Here is a 16859-nt window from a genome sequence, read left to right as displayed (position 1 = left end):
GCTCAAAGCAGGACCAATCACTAGACAGATTTTTGCCCCAGATCCCTAAATGGTCCCCTCAAGGACTGAACTCACAACCCTGGATTTAGCAGTCTAATGCTCAAACCACTGAGCTATCCCTCCTTCTACAGAGCAAGCTCAGAATTGTTTGCTTACCTTTTGCCACAGCATCTGAATTGTCTCCGCCATTCCCCTGATACTTTCCATAGTGTCTTGTAATACAGCCATCGGTTGCCTTTTTGTGTGTGCTTTTTTCTTTGTGGCACAAGCCACACATTTGCAAATGGTCCTGATTTCTGGAAGTAATTGGGACCCTGAATGCAAACCAATTCTTGTCAGGGGCGGCTCTAGGCATTTTGCCCCCCCAAGCAAGCCAGGCAAGCTGCCTTCAGCGGCTTGCCTGCGGAGGGTCCGCTGGTCCCGCGGCTTCGGCGGACCTCCCGCAGGCGTGGAGACCAGCAGACCCTCCGCAGGCACACCTGCGAGAGGTCCGCCGTAGCCGCAGGATCAGCGGACCCCCCGCAGGCAAGCTGCTGAAGGCAGCCTGCCACCCTCGCGGTGACCGGCAGAGCTTCCCCAGTGGCTTGCCACCCCTTGGCGTGCTGGGGCCTGGCGCCGCCCCTGATTCTTGTGACTAGCTACCATCTGAGAGCTTGCTGCCCTCTTTGGAATGCATTGGTGGCCTCAGACTAGATTTTGGTGGAACAGTTGCAGTTTTCATGGATAATTTTCATTTCTTTCAAAACTTTGTTGTTTTTTTCAACCATAACCAAACACTCATTTAAAATTTTTTTTGTAAAACTAAAAAAATGAGACTTTAAAATGTCATGTGAGCTATCAGCCCCTTCTGAATATATAAATGGCAGAGGACTGATAGCAAGGCATTCTCTGGGGTTTCTCTGGCTCTGGAACTCTCTTCCTTCCTTGGTCTGCCAGAGATCAGATAAAGGCCTTGTCTTCACTGCTAACAAAGGTGCTTTTTTTATCTCAGGGTGACTGATGTTTGTGAGCTGTCCTGAGGTAAAAACAAGGTACTTCAGTTTTACCACCAGGTAACTCATCACCATTAACTCTATTTACCTCTCAGTTAAACTGAAGTGCTTGGTTTTCACTGTTTTTATCTCAGGATAGCTCCATGCATGTAAGTTACCCTGAGGTAAAAGACACCTTTCTTAGCAGTGAGGACAAGGCCTTTAATGATTGTACAGGATTTATTGTCACAGCTCTCCTTGGGGTAGGAAAAAGATGATTAGGGGCTGATTGCAGCACTGATTTATTGTTGTGATGGAAATGCTGGTGGGGACTGATATTCTCCAAAATGCTTTTTTCCCTTTTCCTGTAGTTCTAATAAGCTGTGAAGGTAGCAGTTTGTACGGGGAGCAAATCCCATTGTGGTCCTTCAGCCTATTGAATTGCATTGTGGTTCTTCTAGTCCAGTGGTTCCCAAACCCCCTCCTAAAAATGAATATTTCAGTATTTAAGAAGCCAGCTCAAAGAGTTCCTCCTACACAAGCATTCAGATCTTGAGCAGTCCAGGCAAACAACGCATGTTACAACAAAGCTTAAACTTGTTCTTCATAATAATTTTAAAAACAATACTAGCTGCCTATTTAATTTTAAAAACAGCAAAAAATATTCACCTCCCTTTCCATTTCTTATAAGGAGTCTTGAAGTGGAAATCTCCTCAGTGTGATAGATAGGCTTGCTTTGATCTGCTTAGCTCTTGGAACTCCAGGGACTCCGGGCTGCTGGCCCTGTGCTGCCTGGGGTCCCTAGGGACAGCTCTGTCCACCATTAGAGATTTTTTTCCTGAGAACCCCCTGTAACATTTTGTGAAATGTTGGGAGCCACTGTTCTAGCCCATTGGGAGCCACTGTTCTAGTTCAACTCAGAATGCTGGATGTCTGCTTCGCAAGGCCACCTGGCGGGGGAGGGCAAGTGGGGCAGCGGTCCGGGTCTTCGGCGGGGGCAGGGGGGGGGCCTTCAGTGCTGCCGAAGACACGGAGCAACTGAAGGGCCCCCTGCTGCTGAAATGCCCCACGAGCCCTGGCCCAGCAGCGGTCCAGGTCTTCAGTGGCATTTCAGCAGCGGGGGGCTCTTCAGTGCTGCCGAAGATGCGGAGTGACTGAAGGGCCCCCCACCGCCGAAATGCCGCCGAAGACCCGGACTGCTGCCAGGTGAGTACAAGCGCCACAGCTCCCCCGCTTTGCCTCAGGCCCCCAGAATCCTCTGAGCGGCCCTGGCGCTTCGTAACCACAAATAAATAACTCTTTAGTTTTGATTTGCATTTTTCCAATGGAGGAGGCTAATTAACACCCACACACACATACCTCACCTCCCTCTCACCACCTAACCCCACAGCTAGTCCCCTGCATGCTATTCGCTGAGCTGGGTAGGAAAATAGAGTGATGGAGGCCTCCGCAGAGGGACTGTAGTACCACATCCTTGTGTTTGAAAATGAGAAACACAAAAGATGCTTTCAAGAGGAGAGAAAAAGCAGCATGTCTTTTGAGATCGCAACATGCCTCTGCTTTCCTTATGAACTGGTAAATTTCACAAGCCTAGCTTGTTTGATATTTGAGAGTCTCTCAAAGGGACTGTGTTCCCAAGGAGGGTTTAGCTTTTCCTCAGTTGTCAGGTCTCCCTTTAAGGTTCCTTTCACTAGTTTGTCCAATTTTCCCTGACATTCTGCCATTCCTGTTACATTTGTGAAGAGACCTCATGAGAAAATTAAAAATATTTATGCAAATAGCCCATTTTAATTTGTGTGTGCGTGGAGGGGAGGAGGGGACTGGAGAGGAGTCCAGAATCTGGCCCAAAAGGTCGCAGTGTCCATTAGATGCAGCAAGTATAAATAAATCCTCAGAAATCAAAACTGGCCCCAAATACCTGCCTAGTATTTTAGAAAATGGTTCTACGTCTGCCTTGGAAGAACACATTTATTTTTCTGAACCGCTGTGGTATATGGCTGCACGAAATAGAGAGCAACAATTGAGATTGCTATTAGTGATGACAGCTCTCCATATTTCTTCTTGTTGCTGGTTTTCTTTCAGCAGGGTTTTTATTTTTTCCCTTCACATCTTCATAACCGTGTGTTTACACGGTCAATAGAAAAGAATAATTGCTTCAGTTTTCTTTTCAAATTGTTACTGATGTTTCTATTTTTCTCTTTATACGCTAAAAAATGCTTTTAGAAAAACCAGTAAATAGAATTCCAAACAATCGCAAACTCATTCATTAATGTGGGTAAACAAGAGATCAGTCATGTCGAGGGTACGGTAGGTCACACACAATTTTAAAAAGTTTTGTGGTACATTTATTTATTTAAATGTATATAAATGCTAAAAATGGGCAGCAATCCACACACACCAGGCTCCCTTGAAGTTACTTAAAAATACAAGAAAATTAATGCTTCAGCCTCGCTAAAGTGCTGCAGTGTAACTCATAATTCAATATAGCTACAGTTGGCTGGGCAAGAGATTTCACACACACACAAACAAATACGGAATTTGAAAGTTGTTTCTCTTTTGCAGAGTTTAAAACTCACCAATGTTTGTATTTTCTAAAATGTTCTTGCAATTTTAATAGAAATTTTGAATGAAACCATAAGAGTGCCCATACTGGCTCAGACTAGTGCTCCTTCTAGCCCAATATCCTGGCTTCTGACAGTAGCTGGTGCCAGATGCTTCAGAGGGAATGAACAGAGAGGGCAATTGATGATTGCTTTGGTTCAAGCACATCTGTTGATCTGTACTGGGGCAGCATGACCTGGGGAGACAGGGCTCTGTCAGATCAGTAGGTAGGTAGGTATATACAGCTCTTCAGGTTGTGTTTTAGACAAGCTGAAGAGGTTGGGGTTGGTCCTGCTTTGTGCAGGGGGTTGGACTAGATGATCTCCTGAGGTCTCTTTCAACCCTAATTTTCTGTGATTCTGTGAAGAAAATAGATGATATGATCCATCCTTTATATCCTGACTTTTGAACTTTTTAGAGAGGAGATCCAGGTAGCATTTCTTGATGAATGAATACTTCAGGGCAGGTAACCTGAGAAACCTTGGTAGATAGCAGGTGATCCTTAAACAGAGGTCAAGAGAGATAAATTGGAGGAAGCCATATTCTGAACCCACACACACATACCTCACCCCCTCCCACCCTCTACCCCTCACAGCTAGTCCCCTGCATGCTATTCGCTGAGCTGGGTAGGAAAATAGAGTGATGGAGGCCTCTGCAGAGAGATTGTAGTACCACATTCTTGTGTTTGAAAATGAAAAAATGAAAAGAAAAAAAAAGGTCCCTTCAGGGAAGGATGCATCAGATCTGGGCCCTGCAGTCAAACCAGAAATAAAACCATTATGGACAGGATGAGGAAGACATGCCCTTCCTTCTTCCTTTCCCTCCAACGTTTTACTTCCTTGTGATGTCCCTTTCAGTATGCAGCACCCAAAGCATTTTCACTCCAGCTCTTCTCTCTCTCACACACACACATCGTTCCTGATGTGGTTGCAGCTGCAGGTGGCAGTCCGTCACTGAGGAGGAGACAGCATGGCACACAGCTAACAGTAACCGAGAAAGCACCTGCTCTCTGAGCAGGACTGAGGGAAGAAGCCACATATTCTGGGTACCGTTCCCCTTGATTCCCCCAACTATTTCATGATGACCCATCTGCAAAGGTGCGCAGTCACGTGACTCAGACTTGGTCGGCATATCTCTGATATCCTTGGAAATTGGGTGGAGGAGATGAAGTTTGGAGATCCAAAGCCTCCACTTCTGGAACCCCTGTATTTCTTTTGCATATTTGTTGTCCATGGGTGATATTCACTCCTATACAGAGGGCTGCCAGAAATGCTGTGCACCATCTATGCCTTCAAAATAGGCTTGGGTGGACTTAAAATGATTCATATACCTTGTATTGGCCCTCTGCACACTGGCGCAAAGGGCCAATTTCACCCCATCTAACTTATTGGACGACATAAGACTTAGATACACACACGCTCTCTCTCCCTGCTAGCTTCAGTCTCCACTAACACTTGTACCATTGTATGCAGATCCTTTTCTCTTTATTTAGCCTGTAACTCTGTCTCTTCATGAGCGGCTTTTCATTAGTGCAAACAAACAGATATTAATGACAGCTCAACGGCAGTGCCAGTGAGATTCCTTCTCAGAGAACGAAGTGGTGCAACCCCCTGACTGCTGTGAGAGCTTGTTTTGATTCGTGATTAAGTCAAGGAGTTGCGAGTGATTAAAAATTGCCACCATTGGTGGGGAAGAGGTGGGGTGGCTTGTTGAACTGTTAATATTATTGCTACCATGTGGGACTCCTGGCAGGAAGGATTTCTGCAGTGATGAGAGGGCTCAATAGTCTCAAAACACTAGGGGCTCAGTGCTAGTAGTAACCAGGACCTATGACTGATGCTGACTGCTCTGGAGTCTGAAATGGGGTGGAGCTTTCCACAGCTGAATTGTGACCTGCCAGTTGGAATGCTGGGAAACGTGCTGCCTCCCACAACAGCTTCTCTTTTACTCTTCATCCTCCTAGAAAAGGGAGGGTTGATTTCTCGTTACCTCTAAAGCTGTTCAGATGTAAACTGCCAGTGCCCGGTTTCAAGGGAAATTTGTGTCCCAGCTTGGCACTTTCAGCCTGTGAGGGGAATGTCGTGGGGGCCACCTGGAGACCATGTGTGGCTGATACACACGGAAGGCTCAGGGCTGACTACAGAAATCCTGCTGTGCAGTGGTGCTGGAACAGTTTGTATAGTGGGGGTGCTGAAGGCAGTAACCCTGTATTTGGGTTGTTATTACTACTTCAAGCCAGGGGCTGCGGCAGCATCCCCAGAACCCTTAGGTCCAGCACCTGAGTAAATGTCCAGAACAATCACCAATATTACATGAAGGTGTGTTATGGGGAATCTTCTACGTGACTGATTTCCCAGCAGCGATCCTGGTAAATGAAGTGTCTGAGGGATGCAGTGATTGGGTATGCTGGATAGGACTGGCAGACCTCTAGAGGAAAAAGTACATATCCAGCCTGCCTCCCTGGTCTACACTTAAAATTTAAATCAATCTAGCTATGTCATTCAGGGCTGTGAAAAATGTCCTGTCCTGTAGTTAGGTTGATCTAACCCCCAGTGTACATTGCAGTTAGGTCGATGGCAGAATTCTTCTGTTCACCTGGTTACTGCCTCTCAGAGAGGTGAATTAACTAGATTGATGGAAAAACCCTGTCCATTAATGTGGGAAGTGTCTATGCTACAGAGCTACAGCGTCATAGCTGCATCTGTGCCGATGTAGCACTTGTAGCGTAGACATGCCCTCTGAAAAGGTGCAGTCCAGGCAGTGCCCATGCAAACTTCTCCTCCTGCTGGCCCATTGAACTGCTTCCCCTTGACCTGAATAAACCATCTCTCGTGGTGAAGGTAGTTCAGTCTATAATGGCTATTCAGTCCTTAGCATCTCTGTTGCAGTATAACTTCTGGGACAAACAGTGCAGAAAGGAACATCTCCTTTGGGTGTACTAGGAACTCTTCACTCCCTCTAGTTCTGCTGGATATCTTCTGTCCTTGCCATGCCCTTTGAATTTTAACAGCACATGCCAGTGCAGAACAGTCCCAGATCTAATAATATATCACAGATAGAATGAGTCATGGGACGCCTGGGCCCTGCTTTAAAAATGCCACAATGGCTTGTTATGAAAAATTAAAACAAAAAGTGTGTAGAATTCCTCATCCTGATTATTTCCAGCCCAGTGGCTTAAAGAAAGTTACATAAGCAGAAAGACAAGGTCAGGGAAGTAATATCTTTTACTGGACCAATTTTAAAGTTGGTCTGGTAAAGATACTACCTCCCCCACTTTGTCTCTCTAATACCCTGAGATCAACATGGCTACAACAACACTGCATACATTAAAAAAACAGAAATATTTTAAAGAAACCTATGTTCCTATATCAGTGAACACCCATGGCCTGCCATTCAGACATGGCAGTTATTCATAGATTCATAGATTCTAGGACTGGAAGGGACCTCGAGAGGTCATCGAGTCCAGTCCCCTGCCCTCATGGCAGGACTAAATACTGTCTAGACCATCCCTGATAGACAGTTATCTAACCTACTCTTAAATATCTCCAGAGATGGAGATTCCACAACCTCCCTAGGCAATTTATTCCAGTGTTTAACCACCCTGACAGTTAGGAAGTTTTTCCTAATGTCCAACCTAAAGCTCCCTTGATGCAGTTTAAGCCCATTGCTTCTTGTTCTATCATTAGAGGCTAAGATGAACAAGTTTTCTCCCTCCTCCTGACGACACCCTTTTAGATACCTGAAAACTGCTATCATGTCCCCTCTCAGTCTTCTCTTTTTCAAATTAAACAAACCCAATTATTTCAGTCTTCCCTCATAGGTCATGTTCTCAAGACCTTTAATCATTCTTGTTGCTTTTCTCTGGACCCTCTCCAATTTCTCCACATCTTTCTTGAAATGCGGTGCCCAGAACTGGACACAATACTCCAGTTGAGGTCTAACCAGCGCAGAGTAGAGCGGAAGAATGACTTCTCGTGTCTTGCTCACAACACATCTGTTAATGCATCCCAGAATCACATTTGCTTTTTTTTGCAACAGCAGCACACTGTTGACTCATATTTAGCTTGTGGTCCACTCTAACCCCTAGATCCCTTTCTGCCGTACTCCTTCCTAGACAGTCTTTTCCCATTTTGTGAAACTGATTTTTCCTTCCTAAGTGGAGCACTTTGCATTTGTCTTTATAAAACTTCATCCGGTTTACCTCAGACCATTTCTCCAATTTGTCCAGATCATTTTGAATTATGACCCTGTCCTCCAAAGCAGTTGCAATCCCTCCCAGTTTGGTATCATCTGCAAACTTAATAAGTGTACTTTCTATGCCAGTATCTAAGTCGTTGATGAAGATATTGAACAGAGCCGGTCCCAAAACAGACCCCCTGCGGAACCCCACTTGTTATACCTTTCCAGCAGGATTGGGAACCATTAATAACTACTCTCTGAGTATGGTTATCCAGCCAGTTATGCACCCACTTTATAGTAGCCCCATCTAAATTGTATTTGCCTAGTTTATCGATAAGAATATCATGCAAGACCATATAAAATGCCTTACTAAAGTCTAGGTATACCACATCCACCGCTTCTCCCTTATCCACAAGTCTCGTTAGCCTATCAAAGAAAGCTATCAGATTGGTTTGACATGATTTGTTCTTTACAAATCCATGCTGGCTATTCCCTATCACCTTACCACCTTCCAAGTGTTTGCAGATGATTTCCTTAATTACTTGCTCCATTATCTTCCCTGGCACAGAAGTTAAACTGTTTTTATTTCCCTTTTTATAGATGGGCACTATGTTTGCCCTTTTCCAGTCTTCTGGAATCTCTCCCGTCTCCCATGATTTTCCAAAGATAATAGCTAGAGGCTCAGATGCCTCCTCTATTAGCTCCAGCTCCTTGAGTAAAAAAGTATACCATACTTGCTGTATCCTAAATTCTGTAAGCAGAATTCACAGCAGGGCTGTACGGAGTTATTGTTATCTAGGGCTTGGACACCATTAAATATTGATATCAAATAAAAAACTCAAACATCAGAAAGTTATAGCTTAAGTCTGAGTTGAAGCTCAATCCAGTTGTGGCCTCTGCACTGTTGGAACAGATAGAATATGTCATAGGGAAGATGGGAGCTTGGAATGGGGAGATGTACCATCAAGTAGTTTGAAATGAGGATCAGGTTATGAAGTGATCCACAAAATGATCATATAGTTGAGGGTGGGGGACCTCAAAATTAGTCTAATTAAATGAATATAGGACAGGATCCTCAGGGCTTCCACTGGATATCTACAGTACACACTTGGAGTAATGGAGACTGCAGAAAGACATGGGTGGGGGAAAGTGTTCATATCAATACTGGATTTAATCATTCCCCTTCGTTGTCATAACAACTTAAGGCAGCTCTGTAAGTAATATTCATCTTGACAATATTTTTAGAAAATTGGTTGTCAAGGCAACAGAATGCAGTTGTTGAATGCCCTGGGGCTGGTTTTTCTACCATTACTTTTATTCACTTTTTTTATTCAAAAAGAGCAAGGCTGACTCCTACCTCATGTACCAGGAAGCAACATGGGAAACTGGCTGAACTGGTGATATAATGCCTGCATTTCGATGTGCTGTTTCTTGTTGTCTTTTACTCTGTACATTTCTGATGCCTTAACTTGGGGAAATGAAGGTGTTGAAGGAGAGAACCCCTGTTCCTTCTTCCTGTTTCCCTTATTTTCCAGTCCATTCTTAAGGCCTTATTTTGATGCCACTATTTCCTCTCAGTCTGGAAGGACTGCCCCAGGTTTCTCTCGAGCTCTGAAGTTATATGCTCTTTAATTGGCTGGTGAGCTCAAGGTATAGTCTTGAGAAGATTAATCATTGGAACAAACTGCCAAGGGAAAGGATGGATTCTTCATCCCTTGAAGTCTTCAGATCAAGACTGGATGTTTTTCTGGAAAATATAATTTAGTCAGATTCAAATTAGCTGGCTCAATAAAGAAGTAACTGGATACAAATCTCTGGCCTGTGCTATTCAGGAGATCAGACTAGATCAGCAGTCCCCAACCTTTTTCGTCTGGCGGGCACCAGACAACAAGCCCCGGAGGACCGTGGCGGTGGACGAGCATCTGCCGAAATGCTGCTGACAAGCAGCGTCATCCAGAGGCGTCGCCGCCGAATTTTGGCGGCATTTTGGTGGATGCTCATCCGCTGGCCAGTACGTGGGCGCACTTAGGTGCCCCGGCGGGGCGCCCTGGCGCCCTGGGGCACTGCGTTGGGGACCCCTGGATTAGATGATCTAATGCTCCCATCTAGCCTTAAAAATCTCTGAAACTATAATACAGGATTCAGGCTTTTCTCTTCTAAAAGCCCTTCCCTTTTAATATACACCATGGCTTGCTGGCAGTCTTCTATTGGGCAAAAGTCAGTTTCCTGTTGGGTTTTATGTCTGCAGGGCTGTTTGTGCTGTTGCTGGGGAGGTGGGATATTGAAGCCCAGTTTCAAGCTGGTATTTGTTTACCAGTCTATCTTGTTTCTCCTGTTGGCTTTGTTTTAGTTAGATTTTTGTTGGGTGGCTGGTGTTTCACATACAAGTGTCTGTCTGATATACAGTAAAATTATGTTGTTGCTAGTTTGTCTAGGGAGTAATCTGACCTGAAAGCTCAGATCATCAAACACTTGAACTCTGAGGCAGTTTCAAGCCCAATTCTGTGACTTGAGGCTATCTCTTATAACGAGGCACTTACTTGTCCTTGTAGCTTGCAATGATTCCGCTCCTTGCCATCCTGGGGAGTTAAGGATTGGAGCTGGAGCTGTGTAGTGGAACAGAGCACTTTGAACCTGTAGGACCCAGGCATTTTTCCTTTAACTGATTCTACCTTTCCCTCACCCCAGTTTTCTGTCTTGAAAAGTTCCCTAACGTGTTAATGAAAGGGAGATGGAAAATAGCATGGAGTACTCGCACATGGGCCAGTCTTTCCCAATGCACCTACTTTAGGTGGGTTTTATTTTATTTTAATTGCATTGCATTGACCTGGAACTTTGTAAATGCTCTGAGGATAGCTAGTGACAACCTAAAGGGCGGTATTTTTAGATGTATCCTCCACCTTTGTTCTTGCAATACTGCATGATGTGCACACATCAGGCCATTGCACATACTGCTATCCACCTTGCACCTTTGCAGGTGCAAATGCAGGTTTTGTGCACACAAAATGAGCGTGTACAAATATGGAGGCTGGCTTGAGGCAAGCTAAGGATTTTGCTCCGGGTTAAAACTGTGTGCAAACTATAGACCTGACTCAGGTCATCTTATCACGGAGCATCATATCAAATTAGCAGCCTTGTACATTCACCCGTCTGTAATAGCTGATTTCTTTCCTTGCTCATTGCATAGAATATCTAAAATCTGATTCTGTTCTGTTCCAGACACAGCAAAGCAGTGTAAATAGGAACCTTAATGTGGCTGGTCTATAAACCAAACTTTACTAAAACACAGTAGCCTTCCAAATGTAAAGTCACCCAGCATCTTTCTCTCTCTTATTCTACCACCAAGATAGTGCTTGTTAAGTGATGAATTGAAGGCTGGATTGATGAAGAATGATGCTGACTTGCTGCAATCATGCCCCTAAAGCCTGCCTGCCTCTTTCCACATAAGCCTCCAGACCCAGAAGTCTTCAAACACCCCTTCTTTTAAAGCACCTCATGTACCTATTACAGCATTTACCAACTGAAGGCCAGAGGAGAAATAAATGAAAGGCTTCTTTACAAACACCACTTGCTCTTCTGTTGATTCAGTATGTGCCAGGTTTGCCTCGTTGATTGCTTGGTTTGGTTAACAAAGCAAGGGCACTTCAGGGGCAAACGGGTTGTATGTGGCAGCCTGGAAAGAAGGGGTGCTCTGAGCTGGGGCTGGCATCCCAAGCGATGGCTGGATCAGTAAAATAAGAAATTAACGTCCTGAAAATCTGCTCAAGGTAACTTCGCTGTTCAGCAAGCAACATTTTGAGTTATACAATAAGAGCCCCATTAGGTCTGCACAGTGAAGAAACTTCCTTGCGTTACTGACTTCAGTATCTCTGTTCAGTGTGCTAAGACGGGATTAAAAATGCCAATCACACACTGATATATAAAACCCATTGCAGCCTGGGATAATTCTATGCAGGCATTACTCTGGCTTCAGAGATTTTAAAGACCTGGTAGTTCTCCTAGCAAGAGAATAGGGTTTTATCCACCTAACTTCCCAATACCCATGTTCCCACAGTACCTGATATATCTGGAGGTAACTTAACCCACTACTGTACACACAGATGCTGTAATACATACTGTATCTCTGATTTTAATTTTGTAATGTTGGTTGATATTATACAGTAATACATCGTATTTCTCTGTTGGCAAACAGCACTAACTGCATTTTCCAATCTCACCATATCTACAGGCCATTAATAAAAGAGGTTAAGGGAAAAAGTCGATTCCTTCCTTATTGATCTTAGACTGTATAGACGCGTGAAGGGTCCTAACTTTCTTTCATATGAGAAATCTGTAATTCAGGACACCAGTTAAGCACGCAGCTGAGAGATCATTTAGAGACAAGATCAGTTGCTTTCATACAGGGTTCAGAATAGGGTGCATGGGGGGGATGAGGGAATAGTAAAGGTGACCTAATTCAAATGTTGTGTAAGATACACATTGCACAAGGCAGCAGTGCGTGAGAAACACCTGTTGTTATTGGATTCCTGCCTAGTTCTATATCAATATATACATCACATAGGTGGAGATTATATTTGGGTGGTAAATTGTATTTATCATGCATCTTTCATGTCCTCACCTGCCCTCTGCCCATTGAGCCATCTCCCTCAGCAACTACTGCTAATGTTTCAAGTCTTAGTCACCATTTTGTCTGAAATCAGCCTACCATAGAAACGGTCCCTTGGGTCTCCCGAATGTGACATTTCCCTCCTGCATTTACAGTGGCCACATCCAACATTGGGAGAATATCCAGTCTTGCATATGCGCTTTTAAGGGCTTTGATCTCCTGACCCTTTGGAGATAGAAATGGGAGGTTTTATATCATCTGAAAGGGGAGATTCCCCGCAACTCAGTGTGGGATGCAGGAGAACACGTTGCCAGCCTTGATGCACTCTCGGTAGACAAACAGACTCAAGAAACGACATAGTGCAACAGTTTAGCCAAGGGAGGGTGTGCAGAGATTGTTAGTGAGGAGGGCGAGGTGCTCAAAATTCCTGGAAGAAGTAGGTTGCAGTGGGGAGGCTTTATGTGAGTTTATATCGAGAGAGGGGCCTTAGGCACCAATCACAGGCATAAGTAGTCCTGTTGGAAGCACAGTAGTAAAGTTAAACAAATGCATATGGGTTGCAGGGCCAGGCCTCAAGAAGCAGGATGGCTGAAGTTATGGAGCAGAGGGTGAGGGAAGGAAGGAGGAGCATACACAACGAATGGGGCAGGAGGTAGAAATGAAAGAAGGGATGATGGCAGTGGTTAGTTCGTGCAGAGCCTTGAAGGTGAGAATGAGGCGCTGCATTATTGAATGCAGTACAGCACAAGAAGCCTAGCAATGTTAACTATCTTCCCCTGCTGACGTGTGGCCGGCACTCTTGACTCCTGTCTTATTTTCTCCTCTCCTCGATAAGGCAATGAATAGCAATTCTCTCTTCTGCCCTCGAAGGACAAATGATGTGCTCAGAAGTCTGGTCCCGCCACAAAAAAAATAGACAAAATTCTAATGTCCGAATCTGTTTGCAACTTGCAAACGTGCAGCCCTGAGATTGGCCTCAAACTAACTGATTGGGCGCTGGATTTTTCAGACTCAGAAGCTTAGAGAGCTGGATGGCTGTCACTGGCAGATAACATTATGTGCGGTGTCTCTATGTACTCTGCCTTTTGTGCAGATCACTGGGGAAATGACTTCCACGGCTCACACTGGGGAAATGGTTTTTGAAAGTGCTAAACGGCGCTAGGTGTTGAAAGTGATAGATAAAAGACACAAGGAGGGTTCCATTGCTCACACTCCTGCTTTAAATACTCCATTAGTATTCATGGTATTAAGGTGATAAAATAATTGCATACGTTTGGCTTTTAAGATGAGTTGAACTAATTTGTTCAGCTTGTTATTGGGAGCGAACAGTGTATGCCTGCAAGTTTACTTCTGATGGTGCAACTGGATGGTAGTGAGATATGGAGCCTTGGGTGGTAAAAATCTAACCCATATTGGTTGTGACTAGGAAGTCAGCTGTTTGGTCCCTATCAAGTGAATTGTGGCAGTGTGTGCAGCTACTCTCTAGTAGACAAGTGACCACATCATAGGAGAGGCTAAAAATAATATAATAATATCTGGGCCTTATCTAGTGCTTTTTGTCTGTAAATCTCAAAGCACTTTACAAAGGAGGGCAGTATCATTATCCCCACTTTACAGATGGGGAAACTGAGGCACTGAGAGAGGGAAAAGTGGCTTTCCCAAGGTCACCCAGTAAACCAGTGACTGAGGTGGGAATTAAACACAGGTCTCTTGAGTCCTAACCATCAGCCCACACTGCCTCCAGCCCATGTCAACACTGACACAACCGGTGTCACTCCTCTTCTGTGAATAAATGGAGAACTTTCCTCTCCAGATCTGTCCATCTTCATTGTAAAAATGCAAAAAAATCATAGATTCCAAGGCCAGAAGGAGCCACTGTGATCCTCTAGCCTGCCCTCCTGTACTGTACAGCACAGGTCATAAAACTTCCCCAAAATGATTCCTCCAGCAGAGGCCCTGCCTAGGTGACCATCACTGGCTGCTAGGACTGTCAGCTAGAAGGCCATGTGTGTAGACTGTTGTTTTTAAATCCTTTTTTCTCTAAGTTCTCTGTTGTTACTGTGAGACTAAGCACAGTACTTCTAAGAAGGCTGTTTGGCTGTATACAGCACAGGGAAGGACTGCAGATGCTGAACCCAGTCAGACCGGCTGGGTAAGCATGGTTGATAGCCAGGGTGCTGTTGCCCCTGGCTTGGGCTCAGAGTAGGAGAACTGTGCAATTCCAGTCCAGGAGAGGGAAAGGACTGAGGTCAGACACCTGAAGGGGTGCACTCAGAACAGGACAGCTAACCTTGCAACCGTGACAGAGACCTTTACCGTTCATTTTAACTTGTTTATGGCAATTATAACGGTTTTTGTATTTTCTGCATTTTTTCAGACTCTCTGGTTTGACCTGCACCAGAGGCTGTCAGACAGCGAAAGCCCAGCTTGCACAGTGAGTATGCACAAATGGGATCTGTCCCTGCAAATATGAAAGCCTCTGTTTGCATATGCAAATATGTGTTTGAATATGCAAATATGAATGCCTGCATGAGCATGTTTGGCATGTCACACTCAGCCTCTTCCTGCTAAAGCTGTGGCTCTAAAGGTCAACTTAAACCAAGAGGAAAGGCTCCTCTTTTGGACTCCTGTGGTTACTGTGTCATGTGATGTCACGCTTCAGCATGACGAAGCGTTGGCTCAGAAATACCACCCGTTATCTGTTTTTCTTCCCATGAAAACTTTCCGTTAGCTCAGTGGTTCTCAAACTTTTATACTGGTGACCCCTTTCACACAGCAAGCCTCTGAGTGTGACCCTCCCCCCATTCATTAAAAACACTTTTTAATATATTTAACACCATTCTAAATGCTGGCGGCAAAGTGGGGTTTGGGGTGGAGGCTGACAGCTCGCAACCCACCATGAAATAACCTCGTGACCTCCTGAGGGGTCACAACGCCCAATTGAGAACCCCTGAGTTAGCTGTAAATGGGCAGAGCTTTCTTTTCCAACAACTCCATACCTACGAGTTGTGAAGAGTGATTCCCACTTCTCTTTATGTTCAGGATTTCTCAGAGAAGCAAACATTAACCTTTTCTGGAAATCAACAGAGTGAGTAACTGTATCAAATGAAATTGCTCATTAATACTGCCTTGAATCAGCAGTGCTGTTTCTATATGTGAATTTAAGCAAATGGATCCTCCCATGGAAAAAAATGGATTATTTAGAATTCCTGAAATGATTTGGCGATTGAATTGGGAAATGACAATTAAACATTTGCATCCCGAAGAGCTTCATTGACCTCTTTTGCCATAGTCAACTGCATGACACTAAGAGTTTTCTATTTGCAAAACAAATCTAGATGTGCACCTTTTCTGTGTCTGCAGCAGCAGATGAATGAAAGTCTATCAGTACAGAATATACAGTACAGCACATTGAAAAATATGGCTTTTTTGTCTCAAGTTGTTTTGTGTGCTAAGGTAGGAGGCTAACCAATTCTGCCACTGTCAAAACCTTGTTATCAGAAACTGCTGCCATTCAGCTTGTGCCATGAAAGAATGGGCCCTAGAGAGTATGCAGAAGGAGACTTTGTCTTTAGAAAGGGAACTCAGCCGGGAGAATAAATACACCTCATGGCTAGATGCTGTGGGTTTGTTTTTCTGTATACTTGTCACTACTGTGGTGTTTTTGTGCATTGATACCAACATCAACAGTAGTTGTGCGAGCAAATAAATGATTTGAATGTCACTTATTTTTCGGCTTATTGACCATCTGTGAGTAGGTTGTAGATTCTCCTATTTATTAGTTGTTTGAATGCCATTGGTAAATAGCTCCTTGCATTTTTTTTTTCATTTGAGGGGTTCCTCACAATTTCTCAACATTCAAAATATTAGATGTGCTGCTTAGTCATGACTGGACACGTACTTCACTTGCCATTGTGTTTATTTTGTGAATGGATGATCATGCAAGCATTCTGAGCACAATCATTTGCAAACAGAAATATAGAGCTCTGTTTTCATAAATACTCATACAGGCATCTCTGACATTTGTTTCCCAAGCCCATATGTGCCAGAACAGCTTGGAGGGTCAGGACTTCAGGGCAGAGGCTGTCTCTTACTGTGTGTTTGTAGAGGACCCAATATAGTGGCATGCAGATCTCATTTGGGACCTCTAGGCACTAACACAATATGTCTAATAATATTTGTTTGCAGAAAATTAACCAAAAGAGGTTGTGAACATGGCTGTAAGGAACTTTATTTTAAAATGTGAACAAAAATTCCCATAAAATGTTTTGCACTATTTGCTCAGCTCTGCTAGATCGTACATTGCAAAACACTTGTCTTTGTTTCAAAACGTGCAGGTGATAAAAATGCTGCAGTCTGCTTCATTCTGGCTGAGGAGTGTGGTGAAAATAAGCAGAATAGATTTACTTACTAGTAACTAAGAGGGGCTTGAACCAAAACGAAGCCAGACTTTGGAATTTGGGTTCAGATCCAAGCTTTGTGGTTTGGATCCATTTCTAGTT

At 44.1% G+C, this 16859-nt stretch overlaps 1 protein-coding gene across 7 annotated transcripts in view; it reads left to right on the top strand.

The window, feature by feature from the left end:
* The window catches only part of NECAB2 (N-terminal EF-hand calcium binding protein 2), a 355015-nt gene that overhangs the window by 317448 nt on the left and 20708 nt on the right, over positions 1-16859 (top strand). For all 7 annotated transcript variants that reach the window (XM_039503542.1, XM_039503545.1, XM_039503544.1 and 4 more), the window contains one exon: positions 14735-14791. In XM_039503542.1, the coding sequence (XP_039359476.1) occupies positions 14735-14791 (57 nt within the window). The remainder of the gene's footprint in view (positions 1-14734; positions 14792-16859) is intronic.

Source organism: Mauremys reevesii, linkage group 16 (assembly GCF_016161935.1).
Source record: "Mauremys reevesii isolate NIE-2019 linkage group 16, ASM1616193v1, whole genome shotgun sequence".
Lineage (NCBI taxonomy): Eukaryota > Metazoa > Chordata > Testudines > Geoemydidae > Mauremys > Mauremys reevesii.
This window is presented reverse-complemented; position numbering and strand designations above follow the sequence as displayed.